Source organism: Macaca mulatta, chromosome 1, assembly GCF_049350105.2.
Source record: "Macaca mulatta isolate MMU2019108-1 chromosome 1, T2T-MMU8v2.0, whole genome shotgun sequence".
Taxonomy (NCBI): Eukaryota; Metazoa; Chordata; class Mammalia; order Primates; family Cercopithecidae; genus Macaca; species Macaca mulatta.
This window is the reverse complement of record NC_133406.1, coordinates 158,620,430-158,636,087: the sequence shown is the minus strand read 5'-3', so window position 1 is coordinate 158,636,087 and position 15,658 is coordinate 158,620,430. Positions and strand designations below refer to the sequence as shown.

Here is a 15,658-nt window from a genome sequence, read left to right as displayed (position 1 = left end):
GCAGTTTATATTGTTTTACACTTTCCCCAGCATTACTCGTTGATGCTGAAAGACTACACATGTGAAAGAAGCATATGTTTATGGCCTACACAACCATTATGCATGCAGAGCACTAACAGACTTGGGCCTCCAATTAGCTTCATGAAGTGTGGAAGGAAGCCATAGTGTGATGCTGGCCAAGTGTCTGTCTGTGTTCTTAAGTGTTTGGCTTTTAAGGCTAGTGTTTTTCCAGAAAACAAACTTGAATTAGCTATTCAATACGGCTGATAGAAATCTGTACTTTTGCCCAATACCAGTTGCTGACAAATTGGTTTGGCTCACAGTTTTCTAAAGAAGGAATTGACTTCGGTTTTAATCGTGAGCTACTTGAATGGCTACCTGCTGTTGTAGTAACTTTAGTGCCGAGTAAAAGCTACCATTGCAGTAACTGAGGCAAGTGCTTTACTTTTTGTTCTGTTGTCTTTAAGGGAGCATTTCTTTACGGGATTCAGTGATGAAATCTTAATGCTTAATAAAATAGTTAGATATAACATAACCTTGCACATGTTTCTATTTTTAATTTTTTAGCATCATTGTTAAGATCCTACAGACAGATATTTAAAATTCAATTGAAAAGTTTGTAGGTAGGCTTCGGCCAGTAGTCAAATTTTGTGTAGTTTTCCTTCTAATCTCAGAATTCGTACTTCAAAATTGTATTCTGTACTTTCAATTTTAAAAATCTTAGCATTTTAGGCAACTTAAAGTTTGAATATTACCTGATTTTCATAAGCTAGTTTGATAGTATTGTTGTCTTCTTTGCTTTTTAAATTATAGGAAAGATAGAGATGTCATTTAGTCGTTAGTTCATAGGCATTTGAATTATGTTTATCAGCAATTTTGCTGATTTGAGACAGTTTTTGTACACTTTCCTCCTTTAATAAAAAAGGATTTGCCAAATAATGAAATTGCTCTTTACAGAACCTCAAAAGCTAGGTCATTAATTCTGACAGATGTATATGTTCAAGCTATCAATATTTCTAAAACCAAAGGGCCAAATTCTGATAGATCTGCTATGTCCAGTATGGTAGTAACACATTCTGACACATGCTGTGAAGGCACTCTCCATCTTTTCTCTGACACAGTTTTGACAAATTGGCTTTTTGTGTTATCAGTTAAAGGCCAAACACAGATTATCTTTTCATCCCTGCTCTGTGTTCCTGTGTTACTGTGAAATGGATGCTTTTTATGTTTTCAGTATTTTCTATACCATTTGTAGGATTGGAAGCCTACTGAGTACACTGATCTTTATATCATTTCTCCTGTGTAGTGTTGGTGGCTTACGTAATCATTCTCCTGTGCCACTAGAGGAACATTGTATTCTTTTGACCTAACCAAAATTTTGTTCCATAAAGTCACTTTCACTTGAATTTAGCATGATTTCTGTCCTCAAATTAGAGAAGAAATACAGCATCCATTCCCAAACAGTGGAATCAGTCAGAGCTGCCAAGAGTTTTCTTTCTGGAGCCAGTTCCTGTAACCTAGTCTATAGACCAAGAACAGTGTTAAGCAAATATTATTTTCAGATTCATAAGTTATTTCTTGTGCTGTTTAAGAAAGGAAAATGTGGATATCTTCTGGAACATCTAACTTGCAAAATTTTACTTTTTCAGTTCTCCAGAAGTATTGTACATTGTGCACTAAACTTGCAAATAGCTATACTCAGAGAAGTATTTGTTTCTTTTAGATTCTGTCTTTTAATTTTAAAAAATCAGTAATTAATTTGCTGTTACCTTTCTAGATGTTTGCACGAGGCAAAAATAAGTCTATGGTTTTTTTTATGTTAATCCTTGCTAAAGAATAAAAGTAATTATAATTCCTATATACTCTACAGTAGTGACACTCTATAAATTGCACGGTTTCAACTAATATTAAAATATAATGCAAAGAGTCTTAAGTTATTCTAATCATATGTAGGACAGTGTCTTACCTCTCTTTCTCATTTTCTTCAACTTTTGTTTCTTTGTGCCTCTGTCCATTGTATTCATTCCTTATACTTTCTTTTTTTTTTTTTTTTGAGATGGAGTCTGGCTCTGTCACCCAGGCTGGAGTGCAGTGGCGGGATCTCAGCTCACTGCAAGCTCCGCCTCCTGGGTTTACGCCATTCTCCTGCCTCAGCCTCCCGAGTAGCTGGGACTACAGGCGCCCGCCACCTCGCCCGGCTAGTTTTTTTGTATTTTTTAGTTGAGACGAGGTTTCACCGTGTTAGCCAGGATGGTCTCGATCTCCTGACCTCGTGATCCACCCGTCTTGGCCTCCCAAAGTGCTGGGATTACAGGCTTGAGCCACCGCGCCCGGCCCTTATACTTTCTTTTATTGTGAGCCTTTAACTTTCACTTTCTCCTTGATTTAGTAGTGTTTTTATATTTTATAATATTTGCATACCTCTTTTACACGTTACTTAGTTGATAAAATTGTCACCATCAGATAACATTTATTATGTATTTTTTACCACTTGGCTTTATACCGGTTTCTATTCACAGTAAATCCTCCAGGATCTTATATATTCCAATTAAGTCCTATTATAAAACAATTTCAGAAAATTTTCATGACTTCTGAAATTTTTAAAAGAAATTTGCTCAACAGAGAACATTAGAAATGCTGTTACTTTAGTATGTTTATGAACGGCACATGCATTATGTGTGATGCTTGTACTTGTCCAGTTAATATCCATGTCAAAAGTGTATGTATACGGGGTATCCATTATTGCCAGACTATTAGGAATTGCGTATATTTATATTTGAAAGAAGTCATAAAGATCTTGGAGGATAAAGGAGAGTAATCAGATCAGAATTTTGCATCCTACAGGCAGGATTTGGTTTTCATTTTTGTACCTCTTATTTCAAAGTATCATTGTAAAAATACTGTAATATTAACCACAAGTTTTATTTAATATGAAAAATAGCCATTCTTATTGATTAAATTATTATTAATGAATAAACATGTAAGATTATTCAGTGAAATCGTGTGTCACTTCATATACAGAGTATGTCGGCTGTGTAGTTAGTGTGGGTTAATTTCTTGTCTTGCATATCCATGTAGTCCTCCACTCATGTTGGTGGTTCATATACTTGTATGTTTGGTCTGTAGAAAAGTAAGTGTATTGTTAATTCATGCAGTCTCTTAAGACAAGTTGTGGTATATTTTTGGCATGTGATAGAGAATGCTGATTATATTAATTTTATTGTATTTTTGTACTCTTCTACTGATGAATTTTGGCTGCTTTGACAGATGTCTGGCATTTTCATAAAAATAATAATGTTTTTTGTTGTAAAGAGCCATATATTCCTTGTATGATTCATTAATCATCAAAGGTTTATAATATTTTTAATCTCTACTTTTGAGTGTTACTTACTTTTCAACAGAATTATAACACATGTACAATATATAATTTATATTTATTTTCCTTTAATATGTGATATCAAATCTCATGTAAATAAAGACTTTGATATTCTGTTCACTAACTACATTGTAATTTTAGTTTATCAAATAGTAAAATTTAGCCATTTTCTTTTTTTCTTTTTCTTTTTTTTTTTTTGAGACGGAGTCTCGCTCTGTCACCCATGCTGGAGTGCAGTGGCCGGATCTCAGCTCACTGCAAGCTCTGCCCCCTGGGTTCATGCCATTCTCCTGCCTCAGCCTCCCAAGTAGCTGGGACTACAGGCGCCCACCACCTCGCCCGGCTAGTTTTTTGTACTTTTTAGCAGAGATGGGGTTTCACCGTGTTAGCCAGGATGGTCTCGATCTCCTGACCTCGTGATCCACCCGTCTCGGCCTCCCAAAGTGCTGGGATTACAGGCTTGAGCCACCGCACCTGGCCTAATTTAGCCATTTTCAATGAATGGAAAACAAAATATACTTTCTACATCTTTTATTGAACTTGTTTTAAGTTCTTTTTAAAATAAACATTTTAAAATGTATTATTTCCATCCTTTACATTTAATTTATTTCAGTAAAATTATCCTTTCCTTAGGGGAAAAAAGTGTACAGCTGTATATAAATGTAGTTTGAGTAGTCACAATGCTAATGATTTCTCTTATCCTCATTTTCTCACCACGCCCTTCCATTATTGATTCTAAGCAGGTATAATATTGCTCTTCGCTGAGGAGTAATTTTAGGACTAGTGGTTTATACAAAAGTGTTGTTTTCAAGACAGTAATGTTGAATTTCTTGTTTTTCAGATGTAGTCAGAATTACACATTATAGAGCAAGTATGTTTCCTGAAAGTGGTTACATAGACCAAGTTGATTGGGGAAAGTTGTAGCTTAATGTGGAAAGTTGTTGTATGCCATTCCTATGGCAAAAATGTCCGTGTGATGTTTTTTTACTGTAGGTGTTTCAGAAGGTCAACATTTAGTCTTAATGAATTATTGTAATTTTTTATAATGAATCAAACTAAGATCTTAATAAAATGTACACTACTCTGAGTACATTTTGGAAATGCAATATTAGCACATCCTAATGCATTTTAACAACAGAAAAGGGAGAAACAGACACCATGATGTCTCAACATTTTATGAATTTCAGGCAACATACTCTTCAGACCTATATACAATGTAAAGTATTTTATGGTTTGTAAGTATTAGAATACTGTTTACCAACAAGGATCTTACATAGCCCCCTTCCTAACTGCATAATCCATTTCTTGAAACTGTAGTTTTGTTTTGTTTTTTTCTCATATAACTCTACTAATCAGGTTTGTTTTACTAAAGCATTTACTTTTTATAAGGTCTGTGGAGTCAAGGTATTTGTTTTGAATGCTCGGTATGGTTGTTGTTGCATGCTAGCTTGCTTTCTGTGTAAATTTATAATGGTAGAATTGTCATAATAATCTAACCATAATTCTTTCTTCCTTTTTCTCCTTGCCTACTGTGCTTGCTTTTCCCTTGTATGTATTTTGCTTGCTTTTTTTATAGACTTAGTATTACAAGTTTGAGATACATAATATAGAAAATTTAATCAGAACTTTATAATAAAATATATGTGTAAACCTAAGTAAATATACTAGTTCTTAGTGGGGAAGAAAGGTATTACCTTACCCTACTCTTCAAAATCTCTACTGGTGATGGGGCGATATTTATATATTCCTAAAGAGGAGGCTTTTTTAATGGTTAAAATTTATCTAGGAATAGAAAATAATAGAAAAACAATTGAAACATACTGAGATGCATAATTATATATTTCTTCTTAGTAAATATCTATGAAAAACATGTAACCACATCAGAATTAAATTTGATCTAAACTCCAAAATTAAGTTGTGATTTTTATAAATGTATTTTTCTATTGTTATGCTTATCTAAAGTTAGTTTAATAATTGAGTTCACATAAAATAAATGGGGATGATGTAACTATGCATGCATTTATGTCTATAGCATACATATAGAAAGTAAAACTTGGTAAGAATGCTGAGTGACTTTGGAAAGGCAAGAGTATGTATACCATGCATTAGTGAAGAGTTTCATTATTTATTCAGGTACACTAAGTGAAACAACATGCCAACATATTTGTATTGCCTCCTTAATCTCCTAAAATGATTGATCTATGTTCTTTTATGTAACTTTAGAATCTTTCTCCTGCTAGGTTTTCCTGTTGTGTGTTTCTCTTTATCCAAAGTAGTACAGCTCTTATTCTTCCTGTATTTAGCATCTGTTACGAATTCAGTCTTAGACTAATAGTCAATTTATTTTAATCTTTTTTCTTTTTTCCTTGCACCTTTTTTATTTTTCTTCCGATGCTTAAAATAGAAGTGGAGCAAAAAGGTAAATAATGTATACAGTCTGAACCCCAGCTCCCTGTTATGTGCCTTATGGATGTTAACCTCCTCCCTCCCCTCTCCCCACAACACTCCTGTATTAAAATAATCAGCAGGATCTCATAAATGCCACCTCATAAGGAAGTCAACTGTTTACAATGAAATTGTATGACTGCTAAATCTGGTGATGGGGTAAAAATTTTGAAGTCGGCGAGGGGAAGCTGCCCTTTCTCTGTTTCTTTTTTACCCTTTATCTCTTTTTCTGACACCCTTGGATATTTTCTTATAATTAAAGTGTCATCTTGCCTGGCTTCCAGAACCCTCTCCATAGCATGCCATGGTTACAGGGTCTCCTGATTGTTTCATCACTGCTTTTCTTGTATTTACTTTTCTGTGCTCCTAATTGCATTTTCCGAATATTTATGTTCCTCAAATTGAAGCACCTTTGTTTTCAGTCTAACTTATGCAAAAGTTCTAAATAAGTCTTCACATTGGATTTTCTGTTTTATTTGCCTTATTTCATAGTTTTGCTTTTGGGGACTCATAGGTGAAGTAGGAGGTTGAAGGGTATAATGTTTGGAATAAAATAAAATATATACTGTTGTGCACAAGCTCAGACTCTTAAAACATAGGTTAACAGATTATAAAATGAAAACATAGCAAAAAATTAAATTGTCAGACCACTTACGAATGATCTTAAACTTAGGCTTTTGCTAGTGAAAATAAACATAAACTCCAGTTACTTTGTACCCTGATGCACTTATTATGCTAACTTTAGAAAATAAGGGTAGTATTTGAATTAAGTATAAATTTTGGTAAAATTGAATGCTAATAATATGAATTTTTCCCTTTTGATTTGTGACCACTGAAACGTGTTTACCTGTGTAATTTTTTAACTTGGTTTAATTTTTGTCTTTTCTCTGTAACTGTTAGTTTTTGTGTGTCCTGGGACCTTGAAAGCAATTGTGGACTCACCATGTATATATGAAGCTGAACAAAAGGCAGGTGCTTGGTGCAAGGACCCTCTTCAGGCTGCAGATAAAATTTATTTCATGCCCTGGACTCCCTATCGTACCGATACTTTAATAGAATATGCTTCTTTAGAAGATTTCCAAAATAGTCGCCAAACAACAACGTATAAACTTCCAAATCGAGTAGATGGTACTGGATTTGTGGTATATGATGGTGCTGTCTTCTTTAACAAAGAAAGAACGAGGAATATTGTGAAATTTGACTTGAGGACTAGAATTAAAAGTGGCGAGGCCATAATTAACTATGCCAACTACCATGATACCTCCCCATACAGGTGGGGAGGAAAGACTGATATCGACCTAGCAGTTGATGAAAATGGCTTGTGGGTCATTTATGCCACTGAACAGAACAATGGAATGATAGTTATTAGCCAGCTGAATCCATACACTCTTCGATTCGAAGCAACGTGGGAGACTGTATACGACAAACGTGCCGCATCAAATGCTTTTATGATATGTGGAGTCCTCTATGTGGTTAGGTCAGTTTATCAAGACAATGAAAGTGAAACAGGCAAGAACGCAATTGATTACATTTATAATACCCGATTAAACCGAGGAGAATATGTAGATGTTCCCTTCCCCAACCAGTATCAGTATATTGCTGCAGTGGATTACAATCCAAGAGATAACCAACTTTACGTGTGGAACAATAACTTCATTTTACGGTATTCTTTGGAGTTTGGTCCGCCTGATCCTGCCCAAGGTAAGAATGTTTACTTGCTAATGCTTATGTCATTTTGTGAATAGCATTTTTTTTTTTTTTTTAAAAAGACTTCTTAATTTCTTTTTCCTATTTTCTTCACCTTTTCATAGTTAAAGCACAAAGGACATTGTTGTGGTACATTTTAGCCTTATTATGGTTCGTTTTCTTTTTCTCAATTTCTTCATTTTAATGTTGGCTTCAAGAAATTGTGGCATTATTGATCAGTTTAGTTTTCATTGCTAAAAATATTATACCAACCAGAAATCTGTTAGCAATCTTTTTTTGTTTGGTTGTTTTCCCCTACTTGACTGCTGAATTGATTACAATCTATGTGCAGACCTTTTAACTTCTTGGCGCCAGTGGTTAAAGGAAACGTGTGTTAGGAAGTCCCAGGAGAATGGCTGGGCTTGATGTACAATGCCAGGTATATGCGTTCTGAAGTTTTGGTGTGTGTTCTCTGAGTAGAAGAGGGAGCCATCCAATATTTTTCTAGATTATCGTGTAAAATTACATGTTTTTATTTTCTGATAAATTAGTGACAGTTTTAAGTCAGTATTTCTGTGACTTTAACAATCACATGAACTAAGCTTTAAATGATCCCAAGTGATGACTTACGATGACAGATATGCTAGATTGTGTGATTTATATTCTCTTTATGCAGGATCATTACTTTAGAAAGTAATGCTCAATTTTTTGAAATATACTTTGGTTTATTAAGTGAGTTCAATTTTGTGGGAAATAATTTTTGATGATAAATGAATATTTTATTAAAACAAGATTATCTCATACTCATGATGAAAGAATAACTTGTTAATGTATTATTATAGAACTTGCACTGTTTATAAGTCTTTTATTTGAACAGTGTGTGTTTAAGACCTGAATTAATATCCTAATTTACTGAGTTAATCTTGAAATTATTGCATTATTTCAAAATTTTAGGAACTAGAAAGTTCTTTGGAGTGATTAAATTAATGTCTTCAATAGGGTGGGGCAGACACTAATATCTTTTTTCTTCTACTAAAGCAATGCAAGTACACACAATTAAATATGTTCATAACAAACACCCCTACATATTTTAAGATATGCTGTTAATCAGTTTTAAATATTGTCATACGGTCAGGACCTCAAAAGCAGAAGTCACAGCTTTTTGTCATGGAATTTCTAATTTAAGTCATTGTAGGATACCAAAATATGTGAGTTTTGTTCATATAATAACAATAATGATCCATTGACTTAGTGTACAGTCCCTTTTTCCCTAAATCAGGTTATGTTTGTATTTTTTGGCTTATAGTTATAGCAGTAATGTTCATTGTTAAATTTATAACAATGAAATCTTCTTTTAGGGCATTGATAGTTTTATTTGATAGTATCTTGGAATCATTTATTTAAAAATGTATACATATGTTTGCTCATGAGGCAGCAGTTTGGTTTGTTTCGTCTATTTCAATTGTTTTTCCAAAAGCTGCTACTACAGTACTGCTTTTTTATCCTATAGGTTTGTCAAAAGGCAAACTTACATTGGCATTGGCTAAAATTATATTGATCCTCATGTTAACCTTTTTGTAGCCTGTATTAGTCTCATAGTTGTTAGATTTGTCTTGGGTAGCAGTAAATTTTTTGTCATCCTCAGAAAAAAAAGAAAGAAAAAAATATTTTACAAATTGCAAATTCATAATCAGGCAACAACTCGAAGAACTGTGAATAAAGTTGAGTATAATTCAGTTCAACAAATAAAAACATTACACATCTACTTGCCACAAAGTACTTCAGTGAATACAAAGACGGTTAGTAATATCATCCTCCATGTGTCGTATATTCTAGTAAATAATTTGATCCATTTCAGATGAAAAGTCTTCGATAGTTTAGATACTTTTGGAAAGAGCAGTTAACAGGCTTAAAAATTAGAAGCTTTGGCAGATGTAGCAACTGTATGTTCCTACAACTATGTTTTATCATCCAAAATAGCTATTCTTAAATAGTCCCAGAACATGAAAATTCATATTGACCCCTTATTCAGCCCTTAGTGATGAAAGCATTATCTGACCTAAATTTCTGTCACTGCTGTTTGACCCATATTCATTCTCTCTCTCTCTCTCTCTTTCTCTCCCCTTGTAATTTATATTATGCTTTTAGAGACTCCCGTCTCTTTCACTCAAGATGTGTGCTACCTATATGCATGTAGGTGGGGTCTTGCAGAACTGTTCTGGCCCACAAATTTAGGTCAAACCAATAAGCCACTGTCCGCTTTTCAGAAACAAGATCCAAGAAACCGATAGAACAGAGCAATCAGAGAAATGAGGTCTTTTGCCTGTCATAAAGCAGTGATTGACTTATTTTGCTGAAATTCATAGTTCAAGTCATCTGTACTGGATTTGCTATCATGTATATGGCCAAGGCATAAATTGTGCTGTAAAATTATCCATTCGTTTTTTTTCGTTATCCATACCATTTTTCATTGTGGACTGTTTAATAATATATTAGCTTCAATACTTTTTCCCATTTATAAATCCAAGCCTTTTCATTCCTAAAAGCACACACATACAATTTTTGAGCTCTGATTTTTTTTTTTTTTTTTTTTTTTGGTGAATTTTGAGCTTGATGTGATCCCTGCGTAATTCATTTGCTCCACTCCCCTAAACGAGGTCTGGTTTTCCTCTTTCACCTTCTCCCTCTCTGGAATGGCCTTAGAAAAAACCCTTTCCAGTCCTGTTTTAACTCTTTTTCATTTCTTAATCTGGATTGCTTTATATTTACTTAATCTATCTGCACATTTGATATCCCAAATATTATAAAGAAAATGATGTGTTTTTACTTGGCTTTTGGCAGTTCCTCAACGTTTGTGTTAGACTAATTAATGAGGTGATATACTTCTGTAATACCAGGAAAAATTCTTTATCAAGAGAGCCAGTTTTGTTTATACATAGCATAGAATACATACTTCCGGAAATACCTTTTCACTGATAAAGAATGCTGTGTAAAAGATGATCAGTGTTTTTAGACAGTGAACAGGGACAAGTTGAATAGGTGCTCATTTTTGCTTTACCAAGCTGCAGACTCACTCTAGAGTTCATTTCATGAACAGTGGGTGAGGGTGACTTCTTGGACCTCAGTGAGGAGAACATTATACTTGGCATAAATGGCTATTGTCTTCAAACCCTTTCATGTAGGAAAACCCTGGTAATAAATAGAAGTTTTTAGTACATAACCAGAGTAAATTGAACCATTCTGTATGTGTTAGTTAAAATCTTCATGGGTACTTACTAAGCATGTTTATTAACATCATTTCTTAAGTATTTTGTTTCTACTCACGTGATAAATGGTAGGTAGAATCCTAAGTCAGCTAATCTGAGTACATGATATGACATCAGGATAAATAGAGCTGTATAAAAAGGGTTTGGATTAGAGTTATAATTCTATTGTGAGTTGTGTTTTCTATTATTATTTATAGGATATTCTTGAGTTTTGAACCTTTTGCTGTGTTTCATTATAGACCTTCTCATTGTTTGTTATTCTAGTCTTATATTTTCTTTCCAAATTGTTATTCTTTTAGAGATTTACACACAACACCATGTCAGTTAAATATTCCCAGATAACTGCAAGGTTACTTGTTGGATGCCATATTTTTCTGGAGTCTATGAAAATCTTTAGGAAAGTAAGATCATAGCATTTAAGAGTATGGGACAGTGACCTTAAACAAATTACTTAACTTCATCGTTCAGTTTCCTTATCTGTAAAAGGAAGATAATTATAATGCCGACTTCATGGAATTGTGGTAAGGATATAATAAAATGATCTGATTATCCATGAATGGTGATTGGCATAGCACCTGGCACATAAATGCTAAGTCAACATACGCTTTTATCATTACCAGATGCCCTATTGGGGCCATTTCCACCTGTGGAAATAAATAATAATTTTTAGAAATATATCTGCATTTCTTGCCTTCACATGAGAAAAAAAAACGTTGCTTTTCTTCTAGTATTGCTAAACTTAAACCTTCCAAAATACCAGAAATTCTGTGTGTCCCTCTAAAAGATTTAGTTTTGTCACTTAAGCTTTACGATCATGTTTCTCTTCATGATATCCCAGTATTTTACTCATTTATCTTTGAAGAATAAGTTGATTCCCTTTAATCTATTTTGGTGATCAAAAGGTAAAAAGGTGGCTGGGCACAGTCGCTCACGCCTGTAATCCCAGCACTTTGGGAGGCTGAGGCAGGCGGATCATGAGGTCAGGAGATCGAGACCATCCTGGCCAATATGGTGAAACCCCGTCTCTATGACAAATACAAAAATTAGCTGGGTATGGTGATGAGTACTTGTAATCCCAGCTACTCGGGAGGCTGAGGTGGGAGAATGGCGTGAACCCACGAGGCGGAGGTTGCAGTGAGCCGAGATCACACCACTGCACTCCAGCCTGGAGCAAGACTCTGTCTCAAAAAAAACCAAACAAACAAAAGGGTGAAAAGGTATAAAAATAAATGATCAAAAAAACAATGGAAACATGGCTGTAGAATGTTGCATGAAATTTTGCACTTTTAATTGAGGTCTTTTTATTGTCTGTCTTGACTCGGTTATTATGAATCTCGACTAATGTTTAGCTAACAAATCACTAATTGTAGTATTAATACATATTTCAGTGATTAAATGTGTACTAATTAGTACAGTGTTCAGGGATATATCAGAGAGTGTAGCACGCAAGCATTTTGCTCTGCCCCCTTCTTTTTTTTGTTCTGATTCCTGACTCCCCTTTAAGACTTGATTCAGCAGCAGTCATTTGACACTTCTGCAAAAGATTGTGATGCTTTTGACAAATGTTAATTGAGAAAGCACTGAAAGCCTGGCTGCATTGTAATCAAAAGAAAATTACAGAGGTTTAACAAGATGTCAAGCAAGTGCTTTACAGAAAAGATAGGCAGGTTTGAATAGGTTTCTGCAGCAGCTGGCTAGACATGATGTTTGACTAATGTACATAGTCATCTCTCATATGGTCAATAAATTATGCCCTGGAAATAAAACACATGCTTTAGAAGTTTCTCTTGAGATAGAGGGGGGAAAGGAATAAAACATGTATAGTGTACTTATTGATAACAAGAAGTATGTAACTACTAAAGAACTAGAAACATGTCACACTACTTTTTCGTCATATACTCTCAATAGTATCAGAATTATGTAAAGAAAGATTGATGGACCAGAGCTTAAAATAGTAAACGTATCAGTGATAATATGAACATGTTTTCTAATAAATTCTAATATCATAGCTTATTATCACGTATAGATAAAGTATAAAAATAAGTTGATATTTTTTAAGATGATATGAAAACATAGCTATTTTTCATTTGCTCTACAACAATTTAAATTTAAGGCATAATATATGTAAGGTTTTAAGTGCCAATAATCTGTAAATGTTGATACAACTTTTGTGTGATTTCGTTCAACAATTTTTAAGTGGTAGTATTAAATTTTTACTGGCCAGGCGCGGTGGCTCAAGCCTGTAATCCCAGCACTTTGGGAGGCCGAGACGGGCGGATCACGAGGTCAAGAGATCGAGACCATCCTGGCTAACACGGTGAAACCCCGTCTCTACTAAAAAATACAAAAAAAAACTAGCCGGGCGAGGTGGCGGGAGCCTGTAGTCCCAGCTGCTCGGGAGGCTGAGGCAGGAGAATGGCATAAACCTGGGAGGCGGAGCTTGCAGTGAGCTGAGATCCCGCCACTGCACTCTAGCCTGGGCGACAGAGCGAGACTCCGTCGCAAAAAAAAAAAAAAAATTTTTTTACTGACAGATTTTTGTTGTTTAAATTAATTCAGTGGTGATTAATGGAGGAAAGGAAACACTGAGCTCCATTATTTCTTAAACTTAGTGGATTTAGCAGTTTGGTGGTAACATTGGAAGGCAAAAATAACCTTTAAAAATAGTGAAAACATTTTTGCTTTTAAATGTGTAATGATAGTTCTTTTATATTCTCTGTTAAGGGTCACTAAGATATGAAGGGTTGTTTTGAATTAGGCATGATTTGATCTGATGCTTCATCTTGGTAAGAGATTCCACCTCTGACTGCAACTAGCTGCTTCTTCATACCTACCTTTTCCAAGGAAACGATGCCGAAGCCTGAGATGTTTCCTTATTAAACAGCGCAAGCATGCCAAGCTTATCTTCTGTTTGGATCTAATCAGGCATGCTGATCATGCTCAGGCAAGAACGGCTGCTGGGTGGAAAGATGTCACAGTATTTATTTTCTTGCAATATGTAAAGTGGGTGACTTTAAATTTTTTTATCGTCCTAATTATATATAATCATCACAGTTTTATTAATGCTTTGATTTTGATTGCTTATAGAATGTGAGTTTATACAATAGAATTTTTCTAAATTAAACTGTCCCACATTTCCTGTTAAACAGTATGTGATGAAATTATACTTAAACTGTATTATCACATATTTCATTGAGAAATAAATCTAAGAGTCATACAGCAAATGCTATAGTAAAGCCTAAACTACCTACCTTCTCTTAGCCATCAGTATGAATAAATTGGAACATATGAAAAGATGTATTCTTACTCACGAGTGATACTGTCAGTAATTCTCATTTCCTTGGTTTGGAGACAGACGGATGGGTAGGGTTTTGTGTGTGTGCGCATGCACACATTCCACGTGTGCGTGGCTGTATGTGAGCGCAAGTGTGTGTTTGAGATTAATATACTCATCTTTTTTCCATAGTGCCTACCACAGCTGTGACAATAACTTCTTCAGCTGAGCTGTTCAAAACCACAATATCAACCACAAGCACTACTTCACAGAAAGGCCCCATGAGCACAACTGTAGCTGGATCACAGGAAGGAAGCAAAGGGACAAAACCACCTCCAGCAGTTTCTACAACCAAAATTCCACCTGTAACAAATATTTTTCCCCTGCCAGAGAGATTCTGTGAAGCCTTAGACTCCAAGGGGATAAAGTGGCCTCAGACACAAAGGGGGATGATGGTTGAACGACCATGCCCTAAGGGAACAAGAGGTATTTTCTATAAAATACCATGCATACATTTTTCAGTTTAGTAACTAGGTTCTGTATTACAATGAAGTGATTTTATTTGAAGAAAGTGATGTTTACAGTAGCTAACTTTTTTTTGTGCTTTGGTAATATAACATCTATGGACAAAGTTTTTTAAAATGTAGAAGTCATTTAAGATCAGGCACTATAAATTACCTCTCCCTTTCAGAGACCTAGGTCAAGCCTGAGATTTTTGCCCCAAGACTCTAGTGAGTCTTCCTTACAGCTGCCTTTCTCATTATAAGCATTACTTTGGATGAATCCCAAGAAAATCAAGGGCTTTTTGTTTGTTTGCTGTAAATATATGATATTTCTATGCTGACTTCATATTTACCATTTATAATCTGCATTATACCCTACTTTTTGTCAGTTATTGTCAAATACTTGCATTAGAGTTTATTCAAAATTTAACACGCAGAGCAGGATCATCATAGCTGATTTCCCGAATGCATGCAGAAAAATGGTTTCAATTTCACTGTTGTTTTCTACATCTGTTGTAGGAACTGCCTCGTATCTCTGCATGGTTTCCACTGGAACATGGAACCCTAAGGGCCCCGATCTTAGCAACTGTACCTCACACTGGGTGAATCAGCTGGCTCAGAAGGTTGGTTGGAACCTTTTAATATGACACATTTGTGATTTAGGGCATTAACTTCTAACATAAATAATTTAGCTTTGTGTGTTAAAACCAGGTTTATTGCTCTTTGTTCAGTATAAAAGTAAAAAAAAAAATTATGCATAGTTTTGTCTGTAAACTGTTGACTGAAAGTTACATATGTTTGGGGGTATCCTGTTCTCTTTGTTAAGGTTTTTAGTGAGTACATGCTTGTTAATTTCATTCAGATTTAGTTCTGTTTCTTTTGATGTTCATAAGACAAACTGCATTGGCCTATTAAATCAAATAGGGATCATTAAGTTGGCAACTGAATCCACAGAATGCAAGCAGATGTTTATATCACACATGATTATGGTAGAATGAGTAAACTACTTTAAAAGGCATTAGTAACTTTAATATTACAGTGTAATGCAATGCCATTTTATTTTCTCCTCCGTCTACCTTTATGACGAATAAACATCAGATAATAACCC

General features: G+C 34.7%; 1 protein-coding gene across 40 annotated transcripts in view; it reads left to right on the top strand.

The window, feature by feature from the left end:
- ADGRL2 (adhesion G protein-coupled receptor L2) overlaps positions 1-15,658 on the top strand; it is a 293,729-nt gene that overhangs the window by 236,120 nt on the left and 41,951 nt on the right. For all 40 annotated transcript variants that reach the window (XM_077988175.1, XM_077988115.1, XM_077988085.1 and 37 more), the window contains 3 exons: positions 6,722-7,522; positions 14,240-14,533; positions 15,070-15,173. In XM_077988175.1, the coding sequence (XP_077844301.1) occupies positions 6,722-7,522; positions 14,240-14,533; positions 15,070-15,173 (1,199 nt within the window). The remainder of the gene's footprint in view (positions 1-6,721; positions 7,523-14,239; positions 14,534-15,069; positions 15,174-15,658) is intronic.